The sequence below is a fragment of the Rhamphochromis sp. 'chilingali' genome (assembly GCF_963969265.1).
Source record: "Rhamphochromis sp. 'chilingali' genome assembly, chromosome: 1".
NCBI classification, from domain to species: Eukaryota; Metazoa; Chordata; class Actinopteri; order Cichliformes; family Cichlidae; genus Rhamphochromis; species Rhamphochromis sp. 'chilingali'.
In genome coordinates this window covers 61,061,237-61,079,860 of record NC_137929.1, presented here as the reverse complement: position 1 = coordinate 61,079,860, position 18,624 = coordinate 61,061,237, and the positions used below count along the sequence as shown (strand labels likewise).

Below are 18,624 nucleotides of genomic sequence, written 5' to 3'. Positions count from 1 at the left end.
TACATAATAATTGCATAACATTAATAAACATTTTTATGTATTTTTATTTATGAATTATTTTCATTCTTTTCAGTAGATTACATCAATATTTGATAGTTCCTGTGGTCAGACGGCGATGCAATGTTCACACGTTAAAGGACTTTTATTCCATCTTGTGGCACATGGTGAGCTTATCTTTATTGGCCTGGAGGTTATAGAGTCTAACAATTTTACCACGAAGATAAATGGTATGGTGATTTGTTCAACAGTATATTACTGTACTGTATGTATGTTATGGCTCAAGTTGCAGTTGTACAAATACATATTCATTAAAATGACATTCAAATAACGTCAAAGTGCTTTTCATCTACTGAGCTTTCACTTTTGAACCTCATTTGACCCTTTTCATTGTATGTTTGACATCTCTAATTAATTTCTCATTTTGGCAACAGTACAGTGAATTGTATAATAATGGTTTAAAGATGAATCAAGCTGTTCTTTTTAAGCAAGGTGAGGTTAATGTTAAAGATCTGTAGGTCTTTTTGCATGCTAGCCAAATAAGAAGGCCCAGAGGGCCAATACACAGGGACAGACAACCATTCACACCTCGTGGAAATTTGGATTATCCAATCTAACCTATCCCCACAAGCTGCATGTCTTTGGATGGTGGGAGGAAGCCGGAGTACCCGGAGGGAACCCACGCAGACACGGGGAGAACATGCAAACTCTACACAGAAAGACCCCGGCCTGATGGTGGAATTGAACTCAGGACCTTCTTGCTGTGCGGCAACAGTGCTAACCACCGTGCCACCGTGCTGCCATGACATCTGGGATAGGCTCCAGCCTTCTTTTAGTATTTTTAGTCAGATGGCAAAAAAAAGATGATGTCATCAGCATAAAAATGCACACTGAAGACCTGAAAAATGAACGTAAGAATTGGACTGAGCTACAGGAGTGGAGAAGGGGACTTAAAGTAAATAAAAACTTGAATATTTCAAGTATCAGTTGATTTAGCATACAAGTTTTTCAAAGCACTAGAGGTTCTTTTCCACTGATGACATCAGAGGGCTGCCTCGGCCTCAGGAGGTGTGGTAACTCCCCACGGCATGCTGGGTAAATAGTGTGCCAGCCACTCCCCCCAGCTGCTCCTTGGCTCTTCTTCTGTCTCCGCCCCTCCTCGTTTCACTTCCCACCCTCCCACCACCCAGTCCAGCTCTTCTTTACCGCCCCCCACATCCTGTCTCTCCTCCCTCAGAATCACACTGTAGCGCTTTTTGGACACTCCTTCTCCACCTCTGCTCCTCTCTCTTTCTATCCCCCGATATCCTTTTTGACCTCCATCTTCTTCAGACACTCTGCACTCCTCCACCACATCCCTCCATCCCTCTATCTCCTCCTCTTTGCTTAACAGACGGTACAAAGTCTTCTTATATACTGCTCGCTCCTCCTTCCCATTTCTTTCTCCTTCTTCCTCCCTTGTTGCTTCTCCACCTGCAGGTTTTAGAATGACAAGCTGTCCTTGTTTCCTGTCTCCTTCCCCTCCTTCACCTACATCTTCACTTTGCATACCTTCTCCTGCCTCTCTGTGGACCAAAAGAACAGAGCGATAAAGCGCCATTACTCCTTCACCTCCCACTCCCTTCCCTTCCACCCTGTTGTATGTTAAAAGCATCAGTCCTTCACTTCCTCCTCTTCTCCTCGCTAACCGCAAACATAGAGGCTTATACACTCTCCTGTACCAGATGGCCATACTAGCTAAAGTTGCCAATATACATGCAGCTGATGCCACACAGAGCACCAGGCAGCCCGCAAAAAGCCAAATGCAGAACACCCCTGCAGGCCTGGAAGAAATAGATTTTTCACGTTCCTGTTTTTCATCGGGGCTGGATTTAGTGGTGGTGGTGAGTGCCTCAGAGGCTGTGGTAGCCTCAATGGTGGTGGTTGTGACTATGTTCATTGTTGTTGTTGGCAGTGTTGTAGTTACAGCAATAGTTGTGGTTGTTTCAACAGGTGTTGTTTGAGTTTTAGTCAAATGTCTGGCAGTAGAAGTAGTAGAATGAGTGGTCAAGTCATGAAACCCAACTGTTGTTTCTGTTGTTGTCTCTTTGTGTGAATACTCTGACCATTCAATAAGGCTGGTGATAGCTTCATGCCAGGACCTTCTGATTGTTGTGTGCATTGTGTATAAATCTACAAATGTTGTGGAATCGAGAGGAGAAGAAGTAGAAGGAGCTGTGTCTGGAGGAGAAGTTGATGGATAAAAAGAGTACTGAGTAGTTGGCTGGTAGAAATCTCCTCGTGGACCAGATGCTGAACACAGATCGGATTCTTCCAGACTTGTTACAGGTGTACCTTTGTGCCGCTGGGGAGAGTCACACACCTAAAAAGACAGCGACCATTTAAAAATACTTCAGGTATAGTTTTAATATATATAATCTCCACCATTACCGATGACCCCACCACACTCAAACACATCTTTATATAGAAATGTCCAAACAGAAAAAACTGTAAGGCCAAAATGTGAGCAGCTTGATTTGAAAGGTAAGTTTCAGAAACTATGTTTAGTAGCCTCTATAACCTAAACCCTAAGTGGTTTACCAGTGACTTGTTGGATTTTAAAAAGTTAATAGCAACTGTGCAGAACCAAAAATGCCCACAGTCTTTGTGTTCTTTTAGATGTGTCTGTATTTGTTTAATTTTTCTGTTTGTAGTACATACCACGCTTTCTACATCAATCTTGATATCAGGACCATCCCGCACATAGACGTTGTGTTCATAGTCATCAAGGTACCTGCGCAAATAACCAAGGGAGCAGGTGCATGACCAGGGATTGGCTGAGAGGTAGAGATAAGGTACCTCCTCCTTTTGGCTGAACCATTCATCGGGCATCATGCTGATCTGTAATGGAACAGAAACTTTAACAATTTTAGAGACAAATAACTGCTGTGCCATGAGTGGCTGCAGCTGAGAGAAGGTTTAAACTTGTATTCACATACTCCTTGGTGTGTATTTCCCACCTTGTTTTTCTCCAGGTAGAGAGTTTCTATGGCTGGGAGGGGGTGAAGCATACTTTGAGGAAGCACCTTGATGTGATTAGATGACAGGTCCAGGATCTAGAGGGAAATAAAGAAAAAAAATGTGACATTGAAGCTACTGAAATACAAAAAAAAAATCAAAAAATCAGCTGATTGATGCACCTGAACCACAAAAAAATCAACTTGCTCAATTTTCTTCTGTATATTAATTTACATGAATGCACTTTCTACTGGTTTGAGTCTAAATACACAAAAAGTTTATTTAAAAGAAAATAATCCACACGTGGACACTCACACCAGAAATCAATTTTATACTTTGTACCCCTCTTATATCACGTTTTGCCTTCAGAGTTGCTTTAATTCTTCATGGCATGGATTCAACAAGGTTCTGGAAACATTCCTCAGAGATTTTGGTCCAATTAAAAAGAGAGCATCACACAGTTGCTGCAGATTTCTCAGCTGTTTATCCATGAGGTGACTCTCCAGTTCCAATACATCCCAAAGAGTCTCTACTGGCATTACATATGATGACAGTGGGGACCATATGAGTAGAGTGAACTCATTCACATGTTCAAGGAACCAGCTTGAGATGATCTGAGACTTGAGACATGGCATGTTATCCTGCTGATTTTGCCGATTCTGACCATACAGATCTAAATGGATCAAGTTTCTGCCATGTGATTGGCTGATTCTATAATTGCATTAACAAGCAGTTGAATGTGTGTATTTAACACATTAGCTGGTGAGTGGAAATGAATGACTTCAAGTCCAATCAAGTTTTGGCCATAATGAAAGGGAGCCAAGGACCACTTTGCTACACTCTTACTTCTTGAATCTTATCAGCTATGTTTCTCACTACCTTCAATTCTCAAGTGTTGATGACATGACACTGACTGTCTGTATTTTCTAAACCTCCTTTATGATTTTGCACATACTGACCTCCAGCTTAGTGAGTCCAGAAAAGGTGTGATCACTCAGAGAGTTGATAGCGTTGTTTTCCAGGTAGAGTTCAGTCAGACCTGGGCAGGCAGAGAAGGAGCCGTCAGGGAGGGAGGTCAGACGGTTTGATCCCAGCCTGAGGACACTAAGTGTGGGGAGAATGGGACTAGCAGTCGGGATTACCTCTGGAACCTGGACAACAAAACATCCCTTTGTATTAGAAGCTGACTAACTTCATGTTTTCTAAGATTCATTTACAACCACTGTTGACTTTGTGGCCACTGTACAGGCAGACAGAAACCTTGTTTCCTGTGAGGTCGATCTCATAGATCTCTGGGAAGACCTGGAAGGAGGACCAGGACAGACTGGAGAACAGGTTACTGGGAAACAACAGGATCTAAAGATAGACAGAAAATGTGGAAGCCTTTAGAGCTGTGGTGGTTTCCTGTAAAGTGTCATCTCTTAAACAGGAAATTTGTGTCTCTGCTTTGGTCTCCTCCTGTCAGTCAAACACTTGATCCATTATGGGATTTAAACTTTTTTTTCAACACTTTAAACAAAATTTTCTCATTTTCCTCACTGCATGTGTTAAAATAAAGAGTGTTTAGCTGTGTAAGTGTATGGTAATTGTCTAGCTGCATGGAGAGATTAGCTAAACGTTTTTGATATTGGCTGTCAGTCTTAGCTGCAGTTGTCACAGCGGAAAGTCTGCAAATCCCAGATAATCATTTAGTTCTTGACAAAGATCCAAAATGGTCAGTTTGTCAAAACAAAGATATTAAAAAGTAAAGAGCAAGACAAGAATTTCTTCATAAATATTGTAATTACAAGAAACTAAGTCACATTAAGCAGGCCTTCAATATTTGGGTTTTACATTTTAGTAAATCCTGTGTATTTATTGGGAAAGTAAAATATGCTCACCGAATAAAATACCTACTTATAATGTACTGGTGTAACAAATTACAAAAAATGGATGCCAGGTTCATGGATATGGATAACGGAACCTAAAATGTGTTATAAGGTTGCTTACTGTGCTGCTTATTACTGTAAATTCTCAGAATGCTGCTGGTTTTTAAAGTCTGTTCAACTTCCTAAATTTTCATTCATGTCCTTTGTCAGTTTTTCTACTTTATCAAATTAATATTAATATTTACAGGTGTATCTTTTCTATTCACTAAATGTTAATTCGTCATCATTAGTATATTACTAGTTTAAGCAGTTGTAAGAAAGACATTTCTCTGCAGAAATTAATTAAACTCCGCTCATTCTGAAATTTCTGTTTTAAAGATAAACTTCAAGCCAATTACAATAAAAAATAATAATAAAAATAAAAAAGCTCCTCGAAGGATTTATGTTTGTCATAATAAACATGTTTATTTATTAGTCACATGTTTTTAACTCATTCATCATCATTCTAATTTGTTTAAATTAAATTTGATGTCTTAAAATGGTTTAATCTAATTACAGAATTAAACTATAAATATAATTTCACACTCACAGTTTTTTTTTTTTAAATTAAACGGAGTTATTTCCTTCACACTTGACTTCCTGTGGTTTGTGGCATTACCATTGTCGTGGGTTCAAGCCCCACTGCGATGTCGCTGAAGCCGGCTGCTGTGCAGTTCTCCCTGGGCCGGTGGTCCTTGTCCCGGTCACTGCGGCAACCGGCCACTGCTACTCCCATGGGAACACAGGACAGGAGGATGAGAAGGAGGACGAGGTGCCGCATCTTCACTGAGACTCTCAGAGACTGTCGGTATGTCTCAGTCTTAGAGAAGAGATGGAGAAAGTGAAGGAGGAGATGCCTGGTAGAACAGGAAGTGAGCACTTCCTGTGTACGTGTGTGTGTGTTTTGACTGACAGCTACTGAAGCAGGAAGTGTGATAACTGTTCAGTTGACAGATTGTGTATGTTTGACTCTCCAGCCTCACGGCATGTGTGTTTCGATTTTTTCATGTCTTCTCGACAGCTTCCTCTTTGAGTGTTTCACATAATGTTTACTTGCATGTTCAAACTTCCTGCTGTTGTGAACCAGAGTCGATAAGGATGTTCTGAAGCATTCTGACAGCAGAGCTGCCAGCACTGATGTGTGGGTTACTGCAGGAAATCTGTTGAGTCAAGCGGTCTCTGTTTCAGTTAAATCCAACTGATGCGGCGTGAAAAAATAAGGCGTGTTACATTTGAAACTTCGCTGAAATAAAGTTGGATCTGCTAAAGTGAATAAACACAGTGAATAAACACAGTGTATGGCTGCAATGAACAACGTCTCCTCCATGTAAGCAAAGGAGAAAGTCTTCTCCACATCTATCCCAAAGGCAGTACTGATGTAGCCTCGGAGTAGAGCTGCTCCTCCTGAGTGTCAAATTGTGCCATTTTAGGTTGTCAGGACATTGTGAATACCCAACACTGGACAAGGAAAAGATGATGGCTCAATGGATAGAAGGATACTTTGTGACCGCTGTTAACATACTTTAACAAAGACATGTCAACCTGGCAACAAAGAAAATTGAGTTTTTAAAATAGAGGCAACCCAACCTTACCAGTATGCATAACACTACGCTTCATTTATGTGAATCTATGAATAGTTGAAGCTGTAGAAAACTGAAGAGGCCATTCTGCAGTATTAAATAGGTAAAAATGCTGTCAGCATTTATGGCTATGAGGCCTGTGTCTACTAAAAGGCAAATTGACTAATACAGGCCTTATTCACCCATTCACAAACACATTCATACACTCACTTCAGTAGCTGTATCAGGCCCAAATGTAACATAGTTTTGCAGGGAGCTAAAGAACATGAACATTGTTCACCTGGCCTCTTCATCAAGCTTGACCCTGTAACTTTCTAAGCTGGATCTGCATCCATAACGCCAACGTTTCTGGATGGGGTCCACCTCCCTGGTCCATTGAAAGAAAACAGCCAGGATACTGCACGGAGGTGCAGGTGAGGTTGAGGTGATTTGGCCAAGTGGTTCGGTTGCCTCCTGGGCACCTCCAATTGGTGATTTTCCAGACAGGAAAGGAAGAGACCCCAGGGTAAACCGAGGAACCTTTGGTTTCACAACAGAGAACAGAGATTCTCAGGTAGTTTCTGGAGCTACAGGAAAAGCTGGAGTGGTTGATAGAATTGACTTCAATTTAGTTAAAATGAAAAACAGTGTTACACTGAAAAAAAAAATAGAATTTGTGAGTTTGGGACTCAAATTTAAAGCACATGGATTTGACTTCTAACAAAGCAGCCATCAGCCAACATGATAAACACTACTGCAGATTGGAAGATACACCTGAAAAAGCTTGTTTTACAAGAGAATACAAAGATGCATTGATCTAAACTAGTGTTTTGTTTCCAGGTAAAGGTTCCTGCTTCTGACTGGCAGCTGCTGTTCCGTTATCATGTTTTTATATTAGGTTGCATTTTTTTTAAATTCATATAAATGCATTAAGTGCTACCTGGGAAGAGACCCTGATGTAAATCCAGAATTCAATGGAAAATTTCTATATGCCATCTGGTCTGAAACCCCTCTTGGGAATCCCCTAAGAGCGACTGTGTTTAGTCCACTGCCACTGTGACATTGCCTTAAAGGGAAAATAATTAACATACAGATGAATTCTACGTCACATTACGCACACAAAAAATGCATAAATGTACAGCTCTTTTTGCTTGTGATCTTTGCAACGAAAAATACTTTCCGCTTTGTCGTTTCTATTCTATCTGAGTTATCATTTCTATTCTAGGACTCATTTAAAGCAACTCTTAAATGGGGAAACTTGTTTGCACCCTGGAAAAACACATTGTTGCCATCCATAAATTAAACTTCTGGGTTATTACTTAACAATTTTCACTTACTACAACAAACTAATAGGAAAAGTTATTTTCTCAAACAGGCAGTGGATCTGGACCAGTAAACAGCAGGCTCATTTTTGTCATGGAAATCATTTAACAACAGCAAAAAAAAGACAGGTGGTGGTCCTGCACCCCCTCGTCAACAAGTTGGTTAAGTAAATAATACCCTCACGGGAATATCGATATCTCTCTATGAGCACACTGTCGCGCTGAGCTAAAGGATCCTGTCTGTCCCGCAATATACGCTGGATTCTGAAAACTCTCCTTATCAATCTTGCACCTTCTGCAATGGGTGGCTCGCGTATACGGACAGGACATGGCTGCGACAGGCTTCCCAAATCCACCTTCGCTTTTATAGCCATGGTCTCTCATCTTGATTACATGAAGTGATTTACAATTACTACTCTGAAATATGAATTACATCTGAAATAATCACATACATGTAATAGAATGTTAATAGTTCATTTCCCTTTTTTAGGAAATGACCTGTATGTATCTGTGTGACATCAATAAAAGGATCAAGTGCTGCATTATCTTTAGTTACATTGATAATATTTATTTATGGTGAAACAGTGGTGGAATATCGCTGTTGCTTTCGTATAAATGAAGCGGACATACCTGCGTGGCCGCGATCTAATCCTGTTTACATAAAGTAAACCTGCTCCCCAGCAGGTTTACGCTTACGGCTCTGTTGCTATGACAGCAAGTCCCGGATGAGCTTCGGGGAACCGAACGATCCAGGATCACGCGAAATCGTCAACAATCTAATCCAGCTAACTTACTTAGCGAGGTACGAAGAACGGGCCCCTGGAAACTACACCCACATTAATGTTTTGTTTTGTTTTGGGCAGGGGGGTGTTTGAATGCACTGACACCTCTCAGCTTCCATAGCCATCCTTCATGGATGAAGACCCAATAAAAACACAAGAAGTGAGTCTTATTTTGAATCTTGGAGACAGTTTATTGCCATCATGTTGTCTGCAGGTAGAGCCTGAGATTGGTTCCTGATACAACCAAAACAACAACAAAAGACAACCCAACACATACAGAGAGAAAACAACAACAATAACAAAAAAGCAACTGAGGGGGTCTGGGCCAACAGGAAGAGGGCTACACCATGATGTCATCATATCCATATCCGTGTTTCGAGTTCTGAAGCGATAACACGCCGTAATGTCACAGATTCTGAGGTCATGATTAGAGCAGAGGTGCAGGGAATGGGCACAGCCTGTCAGTGAGGGGAGTTCTAGAATGTTCTGGAATTCTGCCGAGTCATGGCTGCTATGGCAACACCCCACCCCCTCCAAGTCCCTCCCCCATTCCACCTCAAAAAACAACAAAACTAACCAAAGAAAAAGAATAATGACTAAAATCAGCTTTATGAAGTAAAACAAACTTTACTGTTTGATTCTAAGTTAACCCACAAACACACAAACAGATGCCCAACACACACACACTCAACATACACAAACACATACACTAACTCAACGGTTTGCGTGAGGGCAAAGAAACTCCCTTTAGCAGCATCCACAATAACCAAATATTAATGACACGTATAACTTTAGGATAATTATATTAATAAGTGATGATGACTGATGACATCATAAACCAAAGGTCAAACATGGAGGTTGGTTAAAATACGCAGTACATGATGTGATACACAAATGAAAAACAAACAGCCAATCGGAGGCCCAAGCTGGAAAAAAATCTAAAAAATAAAAATTATAATTAAAAAACTAATTTTCCCATCAGGCCCGGCAGTGGAAGCAGGTTTAGAGATTGTCCTGTGATTGGTCAATTCCAGAGATTCTGCTGACATCATGCTTCTCAGGCCAACTGCAATCACTTTCATTTTCATCATAATTATCGTCATCGTCATGGCACTGACTCCCTCTTGCAGCAGGAAGGAGCGCTGCCATTGGTTGGTTCTAACCTTTTTATGAAAAAAGCCTTAAAAGCCACAGAGCTCATAGTTGCTCCACTTGTTAACTCCCAGAATCCTCTGCTTTGAGTGGGTGGAGTGTGCGCAGTATCGCCAACTCTCCCAGCCCCTCTTGGCAGTAAACTTGTCTTCATTAATTCAGTGCGAATAAAACGCACATAAAACGCTGCGTTCGCTGTGACGCAGGAAGCTGGAAATTTGTTTCCTATCTTAAAGATGTGAAGTGAACACAACACCAGCAAAAATATGTGTGTGTAAATGTCATGTTTGAAAAAGAGAAGAAATTAAAAGCAACCTGAAACAGGTGGAGGCCACAATTTCCAGGATCCCTACGTGCCAGGAAGGCAGCAGTGAATTTTCCCATCCTTCTTGAATTGGATATAATGTAAAAAGTGTCACATCCTTACAGCAGGAATCTTGTATCACACCTGACATGCTGTAGTGTCTGTTACTTCTTCAAAAACAAAACGCTTACTGTATATCAGCTTCTTCTCTCCCTCAAAACCTTCTCCTTCTCAATACATCTCCCAGAATTCCTTGCTTATCTAGCCCTACATAAACAAATCCATCCCTTCATGATTATGTCTCTGAGCTCCAACATCAACTCCCACCTTGGGACATCATCATGTGTTACGCATCACTTGCATTTCCCACGATTGCCAGAGACGGTGAACCTACCGTCAGGACATTTCACGTGTTTAAAAATCAGATTTAACACTTCAAATATACACACACAGCTCTTAAAAACAAACATCTGACAGGTAAGACAAGCGCAGCACCTACTACTACTCCTCTCTGCACCTCTTCTTCCTCAGGGGCCCATTTACACTCGCCGTTCTCACCCTCAACTTCTCCATTTTTGTTTTGCTGTTTTTGCAAATGCCCCATTGGCACTTATTATTCCTGCACTGACGCTTTTACCCTGACTAGCAAGTGCCGCACAGCCGCTTTCTTTGGTTTGTAGCACTCAGCGATGCTGCATTCAAATCACATGGGAGAAGATGTAAATACAAGTTTACTGTTTCTGATTAAATTCCTAATCATCAGTTTGAGGGTTGAAGTGAGTTTAACAAGCTGTACAATCTGTAATTCCCATGGAACTTGAATGCAGCGTAGGCTAGGCGAAGCTCACAATTTCACCTATTCTTCACCTGCTAGCACTAAAAGCTAAAAAAACCCCTCATCAAACACAAAAACACCACCCTGCTAACTGACGTCCTTTATTTTTAAAACAAAATTAGCTTCACCAGCAGACATGTCGGCTTTAAGGCACCTCGTTAACACAGTGATCAACGCCCGAACATCAGCCATCGGTGAAATTTAAAAAAGAAAAAAAAAGCTAAATCATTACGTGATCAAAGTCTGACAGAACGACAAACTCCATAAAATCGAATAAAACAAATTGAAATTCAATTTTTGCACGTCAGCATTGCTAACAGCTCACCTGTGCTAAGCTAAAAGCTTCACAAACACACGCACAGCAGGACAGAGGATACAGGGTGTGTAAAAGTGCTCAAATGCACACACGTGCACACACAACCACACTCTCAGCCGATTCTCTACAGCATCAGGATCACCCCATGTCCCGCAGTCAATCAGGAGCCTCCATGTTCAGGAGGTCAGAGGTCAGATCGGTGTCTCCTTGTTGTTATTGTTGTTGTTGTTTTTGAGGTCCGGTGCGCTGAACTGCCGCCTCATCCTGGGCGGAGTGTTGAAAGCCCACACCCCTGGCGGCGGCACAATGCCCAGTAGCATGTCAGCAGGAAGGGCCGGGGCCCCTGACCGCGGCAGGCTGTGGTAATGGGGGTGAGGGTGAGGTCCAGGTTGGAATGGTGCATTGTGGGGGTTGTAGTAGGGATGGTGGTGGTGGTACTGATGGTGCTGGCGTTGATTATAAGGGAAGCCTCCGTCTCTGTCTCTGTCCCCGTCTCTGCTTCCTCCTCCTCCTCCTCTGCCTCCTCCTCCTCTCTCCCCCCCTGGCCCAGGGGAAAACCCCCTCCTCTGTCTTGGTCGCCCCTGGTGACCACCGTTGCCACCGCCGCTGAAGTGCTGGTCATTGTCGTAGCTCCCGTTGCCCTGTGGCGAGCTGTCCAGGGAGTTTCGGCGGTAACGACGTTGCTGGTTTTGGTTGTTGCCCTGGTTGTTGTAGTGGTAGCCACCCTGGTTGCCCTGGTTACGCTGCTGCCAGGCACGATGAGGGCTGGGGGTGCGCATGCGAGGAGGCTGAGCTGGGAAGGGGAGGGGCAAGAGACCAGGGAGTTGACCTTGTGGGGGAGGCGGAGGTGAGGGAGAACCTGTAGCTTCTCCTCCCCTGTTCTCCTTCTGCTCACCAGCATCAGTTCCTGCTCCTCCTCCCTCGCCCAGACCCAGAGCTTGCAGGGCAGCGCTAGCGGGTCCCCAGGACAGCCGGTGGGCAGGGTTACTCTTAAAGGGGAACTTGAGCTTGCACTCCTGGGGAGGGATGAAGCGACCGGTTCCCGGGAGGTGGATCGGGACAGTGGGGGTGTTCTGACCTGGAAGAGTTGGAGGAGCAAGGGCTGGGGTCAGGGCACAGACTGTAAATAAAAGATGGACACAGTACAAGCAACCGACTCAACTAATTCCAGATCATTTGATAGGTTTATCGATGACGATCAATAGTGGGGACTTCTAATGGAACTTTCGCCATAACGGTACAGCCACACCCCCGTGCTCACCTTGGCTTTGGTTCTGTCCTCGCAGCTTCTTGGTGATGTTCTGCTGCTGCAGGTTCAGGAGCCGCTGCTGCTCCTTTTTCATCCAGCGGAGCCGCCCTCTCCTGAATGCCGGGTCCTCATCCATCAGCCGCTGAACTCTGACCTCTGGGTGGTTGGGGCAGTCGTCGTCTTCGTCCACGTCCCCGTCTCTCTCTCTCTGAGGGGATTCTCCTCCCTCACCATTCATGTCGTCGTCCTGGAAACAAGTCAAACAAAAATTAACACTGGAGGAGGCAACAATGGTTTGACGGGAGGTGCGAACTTACCTGAACAGGTATGATGCTCTCCATCTTGATCATTCTATCTCTCAGAGCTTTGATCTCCTCGTCCTTCATGTTGTTCTGCAGCTTCACCTCCTGCAGAAGTCGCGCACGTTTAGCTCTGCTCCACTAGCACCATCCTCAGGTTGTGAACAAAACAAGCTTAGCATAACTCACCTCCAAAATATCTGTCAGCTTATCGATGTGAGCCTTCAAATCGTACACGCCTCTCTTCTCTCCACCTTCCACTGTCTCTCCTCCTCCACTACCACCACTTCCTCCTCCTCCACCTCCACCTCCTCCTCCTCCCTCTTCAGCGGCAGGGCTCCTCTCCTCTCCGATGCCCACAGTGTCGCAGACGTCCTGGGCCACGGCCCTCCAGCTCTCCCTCTCGTTGGTGTCCTTCTTGGCGTACATGCGGCACAGCTCCTTCATTTTGACGATGGAGAGCGCCTCGATCTCCTGACGGGAGTGACGGAAGTCTCCCAGAGCCACCTGAGGGGGCGCCACACACAGAGGAACAGTTTAAAGAAGAAGAAAAAAGAAAACATCAAAATGCTCCTCCTCTAATGTCCTCTGGACTGTTTGTGCTGGTTAATTTAATAGTAATAATAATATATAGTTTATTGATCTCTATAGGGAAATTCCTCTCTGCATTTAACCCATTCATTCAGTGAAGCAGTGGACAGGGACGGTACCTTGCTCAGGGATACCTAATAGTACCTGTTTAGTGGATTCAAACCCCCGACCTCCGATCATGGGGCCACCACTCGACCTACTGAGCAATCCCTGCCCCTGGATTTGGTGGATTTACTGTTAATCCACCAAATTTGTCCACAGATTCTTGTTCCTGCAGGTTATTATCTACATCAGATACAATGACATCATCACATGGCCTTGGAACCACATATCAATGGGCTACAATAACCCTTTTTTAGTATCAAGGCTCCGGAAACACCTCATAAAATGTACAGTGCACAATATATTATGACGTGTCAGGTTGCCTGACAGCCACCTAGCAATGGACTTCAATGGTATTTACACAGTAAAGCAGGGCCTGAGCGTTGCACAGAACCCACAAAAATGGGCAAATCTGGACCCACTTAGGTTTGTAATTTGCCTCTCTATGTTTTGGTTTGATATCTTCAGACAGTCACATAATTTATCACACACAGGCTGAACAGACCAATCCACACTGTATCAAGGGTACGTACTAGTTGTACTACAGACCATCCAAGAACTCTGAGCTCTAGTGGACTTATTTTTTACACTAATTAGCTGATACCAGTGTCAGTGTGACGCTCCGTACAGTCTATGGATTGAGAACTCAACACAGTGGCAGGCAAAATGCTACAGCCGAGGCTTCAAAATGTGGAAAGGAAAAGGAAATGTGGCATTAGCTACGATTATCTGTTATACAGAGTTTATGGTAACGCAGCAAAGTCTGTAACAATCTACTTATGCTGGCTTTAATGGGAAATGCATCATATATGATTCTCATGATTTACCACTCATATGTTGTGTTTGACTGGAGCGATGGAGTCTAACTAATTGGGAGTCTGTCTAAGTAAGTCCTTAATCTTTGGTAAACTGCATCTTGGATTAAACCAAAACGTCCAACACTACAGAGCAGTCTAAAGTGCCCACCTGGAGCCGTCTCCAGGAGGGTTTAATGGTTTAAAGGACACGTCCAGTGTATTTTTCAAGGTAAAGGTTTAATTCTTTGCCCCTGAATGCACAGATATGGGAGCATCTATTAGAAAACGTTCAAAAATGTTTATCTGTCCCTCTGAAACCAGACAGAAAACACTGATATCACGTGTGTGTGTTTGTGAGACCTCGTAGCAGATCTCTTTGACGGCCTGCATGCGGAGGTCCTCCATGGTCACCCGTTTGGGGTCTTTGCTGATCCTCCTCCTCTGAGGGATCTGATAGACTCGCAGAGGCTCCCTCCTCTTACCGCTGCTGGGCAGACCGCAGCGCTTTACTATGGACTGCACCTGGACACAGACACACAGGTGAGCCGGGGAACAGCCACTAAGGTCTTTATGTGAAGTCACAGCTACATGAGGAGCTATGAAGGAGCAGCTCGAGGAGCTGGTACCTTATTAGCTGGCAGCTTCTCTCTCAGGGAGGAGATGAGCCTCCAGCTTTCCTCACAGGATCGTTTGTCCGAGTCGTCCCCGCTGTCGCTGTCTGCGTACTGCACACACAGAGAAGGTTAAACACCAGAAGCGGTCACCACACGAGCTCACGTGGAGGAGAAACTCACCAGTCGGTGTTGCTCCAGCAGCAAGTCAGCCTCCTCCTTCTCTTTACGGTACTGAGTCTCCACGTCCTGCAGTCTGCAGCACACACACACACACACACACACACACACACACACACACACACACACACACACACACACACCCCCCAAACAACCAATGAGATGATCAGTAATCAGGCAACAGCTCTGATATCTGACGTGGTTTACAGTGTGTCTAGAGATGCTATCTGAAACCCAAACTTCAGGGTGTAGTAAAGGTACGTCTACCTCTTCTCCATCTCCAGCTTGATGTCGATGCCTTGTTTCTCCAGCAGCTCTTTCTGGGCATAGTTCCAGTCCTCCGGCTCCTCCTGCTGCTCCATCGTGGCGCTGCGCTCCCTCTCCAGCCTCGCCTGTTCCGGGTGGTTGAATCGAAACACGTGGTTCTTCCCCATGACGATGCGGTTACCTAGAGACGGAAACAGACAGGAAGCGGAGTCTGAGGCCGGCTGCTGGTTTTGGGTGGTGTATTTACTCCATCGATCAAACCTTCTTTGTTTTTCACGTGATGCATAATAAGCTGTAAACTAAAGGGAAACCTGATGTAACAGCTGCAGCAGCCGTGTAACGGCAGGTGCTTCCTGTTTGTTTAAAGCTGCCGGGTGTGTTTCTGTACCTTGTTTTAATATGACGGCGTCTGTGATCTGCTTCCCATTAACGTAGGTCTCTGCTCCGACTAACGGCTCCAGAGTGACCACCACTGCAGAGGGAGACACAGAGAGTCCAAGCAAAGGAAGAAAAACTCATCAGGAGAACTGAAAGACAGAACTGTGAAACACGAGGATATGACTCATGAGCATGAAACAGTCTGAAGGCAGGAATCAGCAGCAGTGATGGATGTTTTATGGGGGCTTCATCAAAGACTTTAATATCTGGGCTTCCTCCTGTAACATTAGCAGAAAGGTTGATCCAAAATCCAGAGACAGAGACCTGGATCTGAAAGTGGTGTGGCCACAACTGCAGAGGCCTCGAGGTCTCACATAGAGACATGCACCGAAACGAGGGATTGTGCTACAGCGCTCAGGGTAACAGCAGCAGACACACACACACACACACACACACAGAGGGTGAGCAGGGCAGGTGTAGGGAGGTTGGGGTTGGGGGGAGGTTGGAGGGTGGGCACAGGAAACATGGGCGTGAACATGAGGATGATGTCACCATGACAACAAGTAACAGGGACTAATACCTGACAGATTTCCTGGCAGCTTTCACAGAAAGAGAAGAAGAAAGAGAGTCACTCACTGAGCACACACACGGCTGTTTTTCAAGCTTTCAATGAAAACAGAAACAGAGCTGCAGGTTTCACAGCTTCAGACTCCACACACGCTCCTAGAACAAAGATCTAATGCCGACACACAGACCAGACTTCTAAGGTGAGACAGGAACCTTCCCCCTCATAATCTACTGTACATTTATGCAAATTAGCCCCATGTGATACCACATTTGTATAATATATTTTAGTGTCAGTACGCAATTGAAGCTAATATATATAGAAACACACACTCAAACTTTTCTAATCAACATGTCCTGGCTGCAAGGTTTCTAAATCCACACATCATACACGTCGCGCATGTGGCGCCATCATGTGTTAAAGAAAAGTACTGCAGGACCTTTTTATTCCTTCTTGTCTTAAACTGTGAAGAAACTTTCACATCTTTCAGATCTTTCAGATCTCAGCCTGGGCGTTTACCGTCTTATGTAGTCTGGAAGATGTGTGGTTGGTGGGGTGGGTGCAGTTTTCTCTGTGGTGGGGTTGGGTGGACTGTCCAGGGCTCTGTGGAGCCGGGGGGCGCTACTGCACTGGGCCCCGGTCTGATGGGCCTGGGCCCCCCTTCCCTGGCGGGTCGCGGAGGGTGGGAGTGCCTACTGGGGTCAGCGGGGGAGCTGGCCCCAGGGAGGGGTTACCTGCCCCTCCCTTCCTTCCCTCCCCATCTCCAGCTGCCTCCCTCTTCCCGCTCCTCCACAACCACCCACACATGCAGGGCCTTGGAGTGGGGGTATGTCACCAGGGTGCAGAGGAGGCTACCCCCCCCCCCCCCCCCCCCTGTCCCCTTCTGGCTGCCTCTGCCTCAATTTTATCCCACAACTTAGACATTCACATTATTCACACTCTCATTACACATACATATAGGATCTTGGGGGTGGGCACAATCACGGAGTTCAAATCACCATCAGGGTGTATACCTCACCCCTGACGTCGTTGCCCACCTCTCAATTTTAAATACACTTAGTCATTGAGGGTTAGCAGGAGGGACTATGCGCTTACCTGCTGCTCCTTGGCAGGTAGCTCCATGCCCTCCTGGGTTTTAATTGCACCTTAGAACACATATGCATCAACACTACAATGAGCGGGTGGAGGGAGGTTTGGAGTCTTCTCCCACCCCCATTCTCTGCGGCCTGCTGGAGCGGGAGGGCTAGTAGGAGGAGTTGGCCGTCCGACTGCGGTCTGGGGTGTGGGGCCTCCCTGCTGCTGCGGAGTCGGGGTGGTCTGCCTCTCCCCACCGCAGGGAAAAGGGTAACACCACCTGGGTCTGGGTGCAATTCCCCCCTCCAGGGGCAAGGGTACCTAGACCCGGATTGTAGAGTACGCTTGGGGAGTGTGATTGTGTGTACAGCGTCTCTTTATGTCTGTCTCCACGTTGGTTGAGTGTGGAGTGAGTGCATATGAGAGCATGAGGGTGGGAATGGATGTTTGTGTCTGTGTGTGCCTGTATGTCTGTGTCTATATGTCAGGTTGGGTATCAGACGCCACCTCTCTGGGGACACCTCAGGCCCTCCAAGGTTTGGAGGCCTATCTCCACCCACCACCACTTCCCCTGCCGGTGGCGGACTCCCTCAGGTGTCGGTGTGTTGGTGGTTCTTTGTGTCTGGGGGTGGGCGTCCGGGTACACACCGGCTCACTCCTTGGCGGCCGCTTGTCGGGGCCTGGGGCCTGGGGCTCGCTCGGGCCCCCTTTGGAGGTGGGGTGCCCCCGGCCTCTCGGCCTAGGGCTCGGTCGCTCAGGCGCAGCTGGGGGCCGGCGGAGCTCACGGGCGCGTCACTGCAACCCCCCCTGGCTTCTGCTCCGCGGCTGCTGAGTGAGCCCTCATCTGGGACTCTCCTCAGCTCTTACTGGAACAGTGGCGCGGCTGCCCCTCTGTTGGTCTTCCATGGTCTCTTGTGTTCTGGGGGCCTCTGGATGTCTGGAGTTTTGATCTCCTCCATACCCGCTTCACACCCTGGAGGACGGGGCTGAGGCCCCCCCACACTCCCTAGCAGATCATTACATGGAGAAACCTTTGGAATGCAAGCATGCTGATCCACACAGGTATGCACACATGGGTATTCATAGACGCGGACTAAAGCTTTCTTGGCTGCTGCCTCAAAGCACACTGTGCGCTGTCTATCTTGCGTGCTGCACAATATCGTTTATTACTTAGTAAATACTGATATCTATGACTAGCTAGTTTATTGTGATGGTGCTTTGTTTTCTCTATTATTATGTTGCTCTTTGTTGTTTGCTGTCTCCTCTGTTTGTTTGTTTGTTTGTTTGTTTGTTTGTTTTTTTCTCCATACAGGTGACCCAGGAGTTTTTTTTTTTTTTTT

At 45.4% G+C, this 18,624-nt stretch overlaps 2 protein-coding genes across 5 annotated transcripts in view; both read right to left on the bottom strand.

Annotated features, from left to right (window-relative positions):
* gp1ba (glycoprotein Ib platelet subunit alpha) overlaps positions 1–18,624 on the bottom strand; it is a 205,788-nt gene continuing 187,164 nt past the window's right edge. Inside the window, exons 2-7 of one of the 3 annotated variants that reach the window (XM_080876437.1) lie at positions 5,521–8,601; positions 4,255–4,350; positions 3,954–4,145; positions 2,997–3,092; positions 2,698–2,877; positions 1–2,359 (exon numbers count right to left, since the gene is read on the bottom strand). In XM_080876437.1, the coding sequence (XP_080732563.1) occupies positions 1,040–2,359; positions 2,698–2,877; positions 2,997–3,092; positions 3,954–4,145; positions 4,255–4,350; positions 5,521–5,682 (2,046 nt within the window). In that variant the 5' untranslated portion in view covers positions 5,683–8,601 and the 3' untranslated portion in view covers positions 1–1,039. Of the gene's footprint in view, positions 2,360–2,697; positions 2,878–2,996; positions 3,093–3,953; positions 4,146–4,254; positions 4,351–5,520; positions 8,602–18,624 lie in introns of those variants that run through there. The other 2 variants (XM_080876439.1, XM_080876438.1) reach the window with 2 other exon arrangements.
* LOC308392994 (kinesin-like protein KIF1C) overlaps positions 8,732–18,624 on the bottom strand; it is a 34,813-nt gene continuing 24,920 nt past the window's right edge. Inside the window, exons 20-28 of one of the 2 annotated variants that reach the window (XM_080876420.1) lie at positions 15,656–15,739; positions 15,268–15,448; positions 15,004–15,076; positions 14,836–14,934; positions 14,570–14,731; positions 12,909–13,226; positions 12,738–12,827; positions 12,433–12,667; positions 8,732–12,291 (exon numbers count right to left, since the gene is read on the bottom strand). In XM_080876420.1, the coding sequence (XP_080732546.1) occupies positions 11,363–12,291; positions 12,433–12,667; positions 12,738–12,827; positions 12,909–13,226; positions 14,570–14,731; positions 14,836–14,934; positions 15,004–15,076; positions 15,268–15,448; positions 15,656–15,739 (2,171 nt within the window). In that variant the 3' untranslated portion in view covers positions 8,732–11,362. The remainder of the gene's footprint in view (positions 12,292–12,432; positions 12,668–12,737; positions 12,828–12,908; positions 13,227–14,569; positions 14,732–14,835; positions 14,935–15,003; positions 15,077–15,267; positions 15,449–15,655; positions 15,740–18,624) is intronic. The other variant, XM_080876421.1, reaches the window with a different exon arrangement.